The 11,882-nt window shown below is 33.7% G+C and overlaps 1 protein-coding gene across 6 annotated transcripts; it reads right to left on the bottom strand.

Annotated features, from left to right (window-relative positions):
* Positions 1 to 260: 260 nt before the first annotated feature.
* LOC107859156 lies at positions 261 to 11,859 on the bottom strand. Of its 6 annotated transcripts, none has more exons than XR_007052291.1 (5): positions 11,623 to 11,859; positions 11,472 to 11,532; positions 10,147 to 10,362; positions 5,237 to 5,346; positions 2,656 to 2,938 (listed from the first exon to the last, which is right to left on the bottom strand). XR_007052291.1 is itself a non-coding variant. In XM_047406779.1 (2 exons), the coding sequence occupies exon 2, from the start codon at positions 1,828 to 1,830 to the stop codon at positions 1,024 to 1,026; it is 807 nt and encodes a 268-aa protein (XP_047262735.1). In that variant the 5' UTR covers positions 1,831 to 2,938; positions 11,472 to 11,616; the 3' UTR covers positions 261 to 1,023. The 6 variants fall into 6 exon arrangements, 1 of the variants encoding a protein (XP_047262735.1); XR_007052290.1 differs by having other exon boundaries at positions 10,147 to 10,357; XR_007052289.1 differs by lacking the exon at positions 10,147 to 10,362.
* Between the last annotated feature and the right edge of the window lie 23 nt (positions 11,860 to 11,882).

The raw sequence follows: 11,882 nt of genomic DNA, 5'->3' as shown, positions 1-11,882 counted from the left end.
GATTGAATTTTGTGAATAATAGAGAATAATTAAGAATAATTTAGACACATTAATACTTACATATTTTTCAAACCAAGATGCAAACTATGTTTCAAGTTTAGCGTCAATCTCACTATCTTGAATACATGGTTGTATTTGTCTCAAGATGTCTTCATAAATTCTGAAAAAAAAAAAAAAGCTAATTTAATTTTAATATCAAATTTTTTATTGATATTTATAGATGATTCATAATTAACTTATTTGATATATGATTTTACTTCATCACAATTCAACAAAATATATGTACGAGCTGCGTGATATTCTTTATCATCTAACCTCCTCTTTTTCAGCTTACCAAAACCTCGACCAACTTGCTTAAAAACAGAAAGCATCTCAGGATCATCCTGTTCAACTCTACCATTATCTAAATTTCGTGGCACTTTTCTGTGTCATGTCGGAATGTATGACTTAAAGTAGTGCACACAAAATAAAGATGCTTCTTCAACTAAATATGCATTGCATATAAAAGCTTCAACTTTATTCTTATTTTTGACATCATTCTTGTATCTTCGGAGATTCCTACAAACATTAAAGTATGTCAACATGTTATAATTGATATATTTATTTACATATATTATAACATATAATTAACTTTATTTACCTCTCAGTCGGATACATCCATCGTCCTTGAATCGGGCCTGCTAAACGTGCTTCATAAGCCGAATGGATAAAAAGATGTTCCATGGAATCCCAAAAGCTTGGAGGAAAAATGCGCTCAAGCTTAGTCAAGATAAGAGTAATATTTTCTTCTAATTGTCTCATGTGTTCTTCTGTAATTGTTGTAGAGATGAGATCTTTAAAGAAAAGACTCAACTCCATCAATGGTTGCCACACATTTTGTGGAAGCAATTCTCGAAATGCAATAGGTATTAACCGTTGCATAAACACATGACAATCATGAATCTTCATACCAAAAAGTTTAAGCTTGTTCATGTCAACACATCTTCCCTGATTAGACACATAACCATCAGAAAATCTCAACTCTTACAACCATTTACAAGAAAATTCTTTAGCCTTATCATCTAGCATATAGCAAGCCTTTGGATACTTTTTGGTAATTTTATTCTGATGTAACTCTGGACGATGGTAAAGCAGTGTTAAATCTTCTCTAGATTTTGCATTGTCCTTTATTTTTCCCTTCACATTCATCACAGTATTGAAGATATTATCAAAAACAAGTTTCTCAACATGCATCGGATCAAGGTTATGTCTAACAGGATTTGTTAGCCAGTAAGACAAGTCCCAAAAAATACTTTTTTTCTTCCAACCACATGCATTATTCTTTGAAATTTTGGCGTTTATCGCATCAGAACCAAGTTTTGTCCCTTTCATGAGTCCCAAGTCCTCAATCTCCTTAAGTATTTGTACACCCGATTGTTTAGTAAATGCAATCTTCTGTACTGTTTGACCTCTCTTGAACCACTTTTTATTTCTTCGCCATGGATGATTTGGTGGTAAAAACTTTCTGGGATTATCAAACCATGAGATCTTTCTACCATTGGGTAGTGAAAAAGCATCAGAATCTTTCATGCAATAAGGACAAGCTAATTTTCCTACTGTATTCCAACCCGATAACATTGAATTCGCAGGAAAATCACTTATTGTCCACATCAGTGCAGCTTTCATTTGAAAAGTATTCTTACTTGAAACATCATATGTTTGAATTCCCTCCTCATATAATTCGTTTAACTTTTGAATGAGAGGTTGCAAAAAGACATCGATTTTTTGTTTTGGATTTTTGGGACCAAGTATAATCACAGACAAAAACATGTATTCATCCTTCATGCACATCCAAGGTGGAAAATTATATGGTGTAACTATCACAAGCCAAGAAGAATATTGTTGGCCATATTGACCAAAAGGTTGAAAACCATCAGTTGACAAACCCAATCTAACATTTCTCACTTCATATGCAAAAGAAGGGTATGCATGATCAAACTGTTTCCAAGCAGGAGAGTCAGAGGGATGACGTATCACACCATCTCTTTCATGCTCAGAATATCATCTCATACGTTTTGATGTAGCATCGGATGCATACAATCTTTGTAAACGCAGAGCTAAAGGAAAATAATACATCTTCTTATAAAAAATATTAGTTTTCTTCTTGGAGCGTTGATGTTTTGATCTCTTAAATCGAGGGTGAGAACAAAACTTACAATTGACGAGTTCACTATCCTCCCGCCAATAAAGCATACAGCCATTTTTGCAACAGTCAATCTTTTCAACCGGCAAGCCCAATCCTCTCATTAGCTTTTTGGTACTATAAAAGCTATCTATCATTATGTTATCAGTTGGCATCAATTCTGATATAAATTCACACAACTCATCATACAATCTTTCAGAAAAATGATGTTCCGTCTTTAGATTTAACAGACGAGCAATGACAGATAGTTGTGCGTGTCCATGTGGATTTTTCGGCCAAATTTCTTGTTCCGATGATTTGAGCAAATTATAAATATTTTGTGTTGTGGGATTTGGATCCTCTTCTACGTTACCATAAAAAGAAGGCCGAGCAACATCAAAAACCATAGATCAAAATTCATTATGAGACTGAGAATTTACGGTTTCACCTGAAGCTAAAGCTTCTTCTTGATGATTACCAAACACACTTGGACCTGGAATATAACTTTCTCCATGATGATGCCAACGATAATAATTCAGTACAAAGCCATTATTTTCAAGATGTGTCATAACTGTAAACTCATCCAAAATATTTTTATTTCGACACTTATGATTATTACAAGGACATCTTAATTTTTCACCGTCCATACATTCTGGATGATTTTTAGCAAATTCAACAAAGCTCTCAACCCCATCAATAAATCTAGGATTTATGAATCCATCTTCCAACAATCTATCATACTTCTACTCACGGTCAGAATTATTCATATCGTGCACTCTGAAATAGAATAAATATGTTAAACGACAGCATTCATGGACACATAAACAATAAGTGGATGTATTGAATATTTCAAAAATAGTATATTTTTGAAGGATCGACACTTCATCGTCCAAATTAAGTGGATATATCTTCTTCACTTAGCCAAATAATAAATGGAGATGACATGCGTACTATAATCACTAATACTACAAAAGGGAAAAAAACACTAAGACTTGTCATTGTCATCATGATACATACATTACAATTATCTTTTTCACACAACTGTTCAAAACCAGAAATCAATGAAAAGGTAATGTAGAAATAGTACCTTAAAAAGGTTTATGTTACCATTTCTATTTTAAACTTGCTATTCAGAATATCCTTATCCATTCTAAATACATGCATATACCAAATGTTAGATCAACATACAATCAAAATACAGTCAAAAAATGATCAAGCTTGCTAAAAAGATCTAATGATAACACTAAAAACATGTATACCTTGGAGATTCATATCATATAACTACTAATACTCTACTAGCTCATTCTGCAGAACGACAAAAATTCATGTCTTTTTTATTCTCAAGTGTCATTATGTAAAGAGGATAAAACAAAGAGATTAACAACAAGTGTACCATATAAGGAACCAGTAAGATACTATACACATTAATACAATAACAACAACAAAACCAGTATATTCCCACATAGTGGGGTCTGGGGAGGGTAAAATGTATGCAATCCATACCACTACATCCGAAGAAGTAGATAGACTGTTTCTGATAGACCTTCGGCCTCACACTGATCAACACAAGCTTTGTAAAACCAGCAGTTCAAAGATCAAAGGGCATGAAGTGAACATAACATCAAAAGGAAGTGTAATAGATTAACAACAGATACTTGAATTTATTTTTGGTATTCAGCACATATTGTGGATATTAGTGAAGCCAAGTGATGGCCTAAGACACCAAATACTTGGACATAAATCAAAGTAGGCTAGAGGATTAAAGTTTCAGAAAGATCATATACATGCATTAATATCATGTACTTATTCTTCCCATTAGGAAATTTCCAGAACATAATGATTCAGAAATTAGAGAAAACAGGGTATAGAGCAATATGATACAAAAATTAGAAAAATATGGCCATAACTATATATGGCTCGACAGAATATAGCATAAATATGACACAAGCCCATGAACTCATAATATGGTTTTCTGTTTGTCCTAAAGGGCTGCTTGTAATTCACCAAAATAAAAAAAGATACCTATCCATGGAATTGTACAGCAAGGTTAAGAGCGGAAAGAGCTACAGAAATAGGTTCCTGGCCATGAAATACTTAGTTTAGGATACTAACCACAATACAACCTAGAACTAGCATGCTTAAAAAGGAGAAATGCTACTCCTAATTGTGTGAAGAACCTGGATTCCATTAACACGCTGAAAAGGCCATTTTCAATGATATTTGACAGGCTTAAGACCAACTTTCTTCCGTTCTTCCTCTTTGGAAAGCATACAGTGGTAAGGACAATCACTAAAGCAGTCCCATTGTTTCCATCTCAGATAAAGTGCTTCTTATAAATTGGATCGGCATTGCCAACACTGGCATGAAGGAATCCAAAAATAGAGGAAAACACAGCAAGAAAGAGAAGCGAAGGACACCCTTCCATTGAACTGTACGCATTAATAGCACACCAAAGATAGGCACCTAGTCTTTATTTTGTCATTACTAGAAAACATTTAACGGCCCACCAAATATCAACACTCGTATGTGTATTTATATTTTAATAAGCATCTTATAATGAATCGTGAAACAGATCTTGCAGTGATTGAGAGGGATGCTCCTGAATTTGTTAGCAACCTGACAAAATCAACTGGGACTGGGATTGGTCTCGAGTTACGTGAGTTCGGGTTGATCATTAATGTTAAGAATGATAAGGTAGAGAAAGCATGAATGGTTTTCAACGTTCCTGGTACCATTTTACACCTGTCGATGCAAATGCTATTAAGAGTCTGAGTTCTATTTATTTGAAGAAAGTTTCATTTTGTTCTAAGGATCCAAGACACATAAATAAACTTGTTCAGCTGATTAAAACTCTTAGACGGAATGTTATGGCTAGGGAGTTAGAGAGAGCCGAAAGGGCGACTTTGGTGAACAGAAACAACCCCCATGAGTTCCAAGAAACAACACAAACTCATGCTACATCACTAGTTAAGGGTAATTCTGTTGAAATCAATCTATTCCATACCTCAACAAGCAAAAAAAGGACCTAATCCATACCTCAATAAGTTGAAAAGGATAGAAATTGAGATAAATTACCTCAATAAGTTGAACAAGAATCGAAATTGAGATGAAGTAACTGCTTGCGGATGAAATTAAATGCGGATTCTCTCAGTGAATGGGACTGCTTTGTGGAAGAAATTTAATGCCTATAAGAAATTAAGGAGATGAAAACCAAGGGTTTTGAGTGTAAACCTTAATTAGAATCCTTGTTCTTCTAATTGGAATGAGACGATGTAAAAATCAAAAAAAGAGGGAAAACGAAAAACTTTTTAGAGGGAACCCAATTCTGCTTTTGACGGAAATATATCCATCACAAATAATTTTTTTTTTTTTGTTGTGACGGAATAAATTCATCACAAATTTTTATAACTTTAATTACTTTTTTTAAAAAAATTGTGATGGACTGCTCAATATGTCACAAATTTAGTAACGGATTTGTCACAGAACGTTATTATTTTTTCTCATCAACTTTAATTTGTGACAAAAATATTTCGGTCACAAAATTATATTTAAATCTGTCAAAAATTTGTCACAAATTTGTTACTCTTTCAATATTTATGTGAAAATAAAAAAAATAAAAATTTTATATTTATGAAAAAAAAAATCCATCATAAATTCATCACAATTCTGTCACAAATTGTGATAGAAGTGTTCTGTTACAAATATTCTGTCACAATTTAACTATTTTCTTGTAGTGTACAACCTTTTATATCAAGTCCATGGAGAGATATTGGTAGATGAGAACTTTTAAATAGGATCCATGATTTGAACCAGATGTTGAAACGACAATAGGAGTTGCTAGGATTTCTTTACCAGATCTGCCTCCTAATTTCTTTGCAGAAGAGAAAATTTTCTCGATAGCATCTGCAGTTGGAAAGCCGCTTACGATTGATATGGCTTCTAAAAATCAAACAAGACCTAGTGTGCAAGAGTGAAAATTGAGGTTGATTTGGTGGCAAAGTTACCTCAAAGAGTTAGAATCAATGAGGAAGATAATGAAACAGGAGAGACTAAATTTGAGTGGATCCAAATACAATATGACATATGTCAAAGTATTGCAAAGAATGTTGTTTACAAGGACATGATGAGGATAGCTATTGGATTGTTCATCTAAAATTATGTGACTCTAAACAAGAAGAGGATTCAGGTGATAAAAAGAAGCTGATAAGGAGGAATTAAAAAGACAAATGAAGGAGCTTTGAATAACCAGAAAAATAATGGAAAGACCAGGAAAAATCAATACAAACAGGAATAAATGACCCGAAGAAACAAGTATAGGAAGGATAAATATGGTCATATTGAAGGGGAAATTGATTATAAGGATGAAAATCTTTTTAAGGCATTGTAGGAAAAGGAGGATGCAGAAATAGAGAAGAATAGGATGGAAATTACTAAGTAGGAAACCAAAGATTGGGTCAGTCAAGTCTTTGGGAAACAAAATAAGAAGACAAGAAGTGATAATATTGACATTAGCAAAGGGAAAGAGGATGGAATAGAGGGAAGGAAGACAAAGCTAATCAATAATAAAAGATATATGAATCTAAATTTTAATGATGGAATGGAACATTTAGAGAAACAACTAACTAAGAGTGATCATGCAAATCAGTCCACAATATTAACAGGTGAGGAGGATGCAGGAGCTATAGTTCCTGTTGTACTGGATGAGGTATATCCACTGGCTATTAAAACAGAGGATAATATGGATCAGGTGGACCTAAAGAATAATATTGAGGATATTACAAGAGAAGGAGTCTTATCCCCAAAATATGTAGAAAAAAAAAAAGAAGAACATATGAAGCAAAAGAAGAAAAGTATAGAGCATTTAACTGCAGCTCAAGCAAATTCAAGGCAATCAAGGAGGACCATTATAAAATCAATTAAGTATCAGTAAAGACTCTTATTTGAAACACCAGATTAGTGAACACTCAAAGGCATTCACTAGATTAGTAAACAAGCACAAAGGGAATCAATTTTATATCATTGGTTTAATGGAACCTTTTCAAGACAAAAAAGAAGTGGAAGGTTATAGGAAGAAGCTAGGAATGGAGCATGCAGTAGTCAATGCAAATGGTAAAATTTGGATATTTATAGATGAAATTTTGAAAGTAGTAGTAGTGAGAGATGATGATCAAAAACTTACTCTAAAGCTGCAGAATCAACATCAAGGATTGAAAATTTTAATTTTCCTTGTACATGCTAAATACACGCAGGGGGAAATTACAGTTGTGGGAAACACAGTATGACATATCTCAAGATTTCTAATTATCATGGATAGCTGGAGGAGATTTCAATATCATTACTAGGGAGAAAGAAAAATAAAGGAGACTTTCAGTTACAACAGCAGAGGTTGGGAATTTCAATCACTGTATTAATATGTGTGACCTTGAAGATAAAGGCTTTATTAGAAGTAAATATACTTGGTGGAGTGGCAGAAGGGATGAAGACTGCATTTTCAAAAGACTAGATAGAGTGTTACTCAATGACATGATTCAGAGTATTTTTCCTTTAATAGAAGTAGAGCACTTGATTAAAAGTGGATCAGACCATGCTCCATTGCAAATTTCTTTCAGCATTGCTAATGAAAATGTTACTAAAAGTTTCAAATTTTGAATTTTTAGTTGAAAGAGAATTCATTTATGGAAGTAGTCAGGCAACAATGGCAGGCAGATTTTAAAGATAACCCAATTGCAATCTTTCATCACAAAATGAAACAATTAAAAAGGGCCTTAGTTCAATAGAACAGAGAAACATTCAGCAATATTTTTCAAAAAATAGCCACTCTGGAGGAAGTAATATATAAGTGTTGGAGGTTCAGTTTGAGGCAGATCATTTTCAGGGGATTAGGGAGAAGCTTGATGAAGCTCAAGCTAATCTATAGAGGTATCTCAATAGAGAAAAGGATTTATGGAGACTAGACTAGTTTAGAAATGGGGAAAGAAATACAAAATTCTTTCATACTATTGTTAATAGAAGAAGAAAAAGGCCAAGGTGAAAAAAAATTCAAATGAAGAAGGTGAGTGAATGAAGGAACAAGAACAGATTGCTGATGCTGTTGTGCTATTTTATCAGAATCAATTTAAGAAGCGGGGGAGTGACTTGAATTTTGACATCTTGGAAGAGTTACCCACTATTATCAGTGAAGAAGAAAGAGACTTGATTCATGAAATACCGAGCAAGCATGAGGTATATCAAGTTGAAATGAAGCTAAATAGGAATAGTGCAGATGGACCTAATGGGTGACTGAAGCATTTTATCAAGATACGTGGAGCACCATAGGGGATGATGTGTATAATACGGTGAAAGCCTTTTATTATGGTGATGAGATTTCTAGGTATATTACTCATACTAATCTAGTGCTTATTCCAAAGGAGATGAATGTTACTACTTTCTCACATCTAAGGGCAATATCATTGAGTAATTTTATTAGTAAATTCTTCTCAAGAATTGTGAGAATTGTGCATGAAAGAATAAAGGAAGTACTATCAAAACTAATCTCTAAAGAATAGGCTGATTTTGTTCAAGGAAGAAGTATAGTAGAAAATGTGTTATTGGTGCAAGAAATTATTACTGAAATCAGGAAAAGAGGTAAACCAGCCAACCTTATAATTAAGTTGGATATAATGAAGTTATATGATAGAGTGAGGTAGGTATTCTTAATGAAAGTTCTAAGAAAGCTGTAATTTAGTAAAAAGTTAATTGACATGGTCTTTAGATTGGTTGAAAATAATTGGTATTCAATTCTTTTGAATGGCCAACCCAAAGTTTTTTTCAGATCTTCAAGGGGTCTTAAGTAAGGGGATCCTTTATCTCCTACTCTTTTCATTATTACAGCAGAAGTATTGTCAAGAGGTTTGAACTCTTTGATGTGAAATAAAGAGTTCAAAAAGTTTGAAATGTCAAGAGAGAGTCCATGGATTAATCATTTGATTTTTGCAGATAACATGATAATTCTTTGTAAGACAGACATGAGAAAAATAAAGTTAATTTCTGAAACTTTAGAGAACCATGAGAAAGCTTCTAGGAAAAGGGTGAACAAGGAAAAAAGTGTAATTTATTTGCACCATAATGTTTTAGGAGAAGAGGTGGTAACTGCTGAAGTGACAACAAGGATATTGAGAAAAGATTTTTCATTTATGTACTTGGGATGTCATATTTTCTATAGGAGAAAGCAAAAAAAGTACTACCAACAACTGATTCAGAGAGTTAGTTCTAAAATGAAGTCATGAAAAGAAAAATTGTTATCAATAATTAATCCATAATTGAATGTGCTAAATCAGGTTCAGAGATTAGTGACTCAATTTTTTGAGAGCAGTTGTATTGGAGGTAGAAGTAGAGGTAGACACTGGACTAGTTGGAGAAATTTATGTCTACCAGAACATGGAGGTGGATTAGGATTCAGACTGATGCAAAATATGCCAACAAAATTATTCTGTAAATTATGGTGGAACTTCAGGATAAAAACGTCAATTTGGAGTCAGTATATGCAAAACAAGTATTAACATTGCAATCTTGTAATGTGGAAGATAGGTAGAGGATCACAGGTGTGAAAAAAGATGCTACAAGTTAGGGATTTAGTAGAACATCAGATTGGACGAAACGCTAAATTGGGGGGGGTGTATCATTCTGGCATGATAATTGGATAGGTATTGTAGATCTGTATACTATTACAGGGGAGAATGTAGAATGAGATAATTCTTATAATAAAGTTAGTGAGATGATTAAGAATGATGAATGGAATAGAGAAAGACTGCAACAGATTTTTCCTCAAGAGATATCTGACTACACTATTCAGAATATGAAGCCACCAAGAAGTGAAAGGACTAAAGACATTTCTATCTAAATGTTGGATGCCAAAGAAATTTTTACAGTGAAAACATCTTGGCAGTACATTAAACATAAGGAAGAGGAAAGCAAAATTTATAAGTGGATATAGGTTAAGGGATTACCATTCAAAATGACATTTCTGATGTAGAGACTTTTGAAATTCAAAAACCTTGTGGATGATAGAGTGAGAAGATGGGGACTGGAAGGACCATCTAAATATTGGTGCTGTGAGAATCCATCTCATGAGACTATGACTCATGTCTTCTTGAGATCCAATATAGTTAACAGGGCATATCCTACTTTTCTTCTTTTGCAGGTTTGAATACAGAAGGCCTTTCCTTTAAAGAGGTAATAATGTTATAGCGGGGAGCAGAGGTGAAAAACAATATTCAGCCATATTACAGGGCGCTACCAAGCTTGATAGTGTGGGAACTTTGGAGAAGAATAAATAACAATAAACATGAAGGAAAGAGAATTACTAGTCAAAGAACTATCATAATGTACTGAATTCCATGCACAAGTTGATTAAAGTAAAACAACCTAAGAGAACCTTTTCAAGGGAGTGGCCAAGATTGTTAAAAGAACTATAAGAATTCAAAACAAGGCTGAAAATTACTAAGGTTATATAGGAGTTTCCACCAGTAGGTTGGATCAAATACAATACAGATGGAGCATCAAGAGGAAATCCGGGACCAAGTTCATATGCTTATTGTTTGAGAAATGAAGAAGGTGATCTTATCTATACAGAGGATGATATAATGAAAAACACTATAAATACATTAGCATAAACAACAACTTTGCTAAAAGCTAGTGTACATTGTAAAGAATCAAATTATGATCAGGTAATTTTTCAAATAGATTCTTAACAGATTCTTTGTTAATGAAGAAGGTTCTAGTAGGTGAATGGAAATGTCCATGGACCATATCAGAAATAGTAGCAGATATCAAAGCCAACATACAGGGCATGAATTTTTTAATACAACATACATTCAGAGAAGGGAACAAATTGGCAGACTATCTATCTAATCAGGCAATTAATAATGGAAAATGCAAATATGAATATATTAAAAACTTAGAACCAGCAGGAAGAAGGATAACCAATAGCGATAAACTTCAGTTTCCATATCTTCGAGTATATCCATTAAGGAGATAAGGGAGAAAAAAAGGCTAAAGCATATAATGTCTCACTTTACATAAATTTACAAAAGTCACTGGGCTACAAAAAAGTAAAATGCTAGATAGCCTAGGCTACTTCAGCCTTCAAAAAGGACCAGGTACTCTGGGAGTGGCTAGGGTCAATTTGGAAAAGATAAACTTGAAGGTGAATCTCATCACTATGAGACAGAAGTGTGAAGCTTTCGTTGCACTTCACCACGGATCCACTTGCACAAATTTCAAGGTCAAAAGAGAGGAGTATAAGAACATAGGTGGTACAAACAAGAGTTACCTAGTCATGAGATTCATCATTCATGACGAGCACCCTCAGCAAACAATGGATCTGCAACCATCTACCATAGAACACAATTAGAAAACTCAAAAAAAAAATAAGAATCAGAAGCAGTCAAGGAAGAATCGAGTAAATTTAAGAAAGAGTTTACTCTTGAAAGCTGATGATAAGAAGTATAAAATGAGTTCAGGCACAACATTGATGATCCAGAGAGCAAGAAGGAGAAAATGGGATTGAAATATGGAGGCAACATAGATCAGATGTTGAAGGGGTTGGAAAGAAAAGGTCTGAGGATGAATTTGGAAACCCTACTTATTTTATATGTAATAAGGGGATGGCCTGAGGGGATCTGGCCGATATTTAGGAGCCTTTTTCTTTTCTTCTTTCTATTATGTTATTTTATTTGGGATA

This window comes from Capsicum annuum, chromosome 2 (assembly GCF_002878395.1).
Source record: "Capsicum annuum cultivar UCD-10X-F1 chromosome 2, UCD10Xv1.1, whole genome shotgun sequence".
Lineage (NCBI taxonomy): Eukaryota > Viridiplantae > Streptophyta > Magnoliopsida > Solanales > Solanaceae > Capsicum > Capsicum annuum.
The sequence above is the reverse complement of the archived record's forward strand: the minus strand, read 5'-3'. Positions and strand labels throughout refer to the sequence as shown.

Excerpts from the sequence above, each read along its gene's own strand:
- LOC107859156 (XM_047406779.1), bottom strand. The coding sequence starts at position 1,830 with ATGTGCATGAAGGATGAATACATGTTTTTGTCTGTGATTATACTTGGT.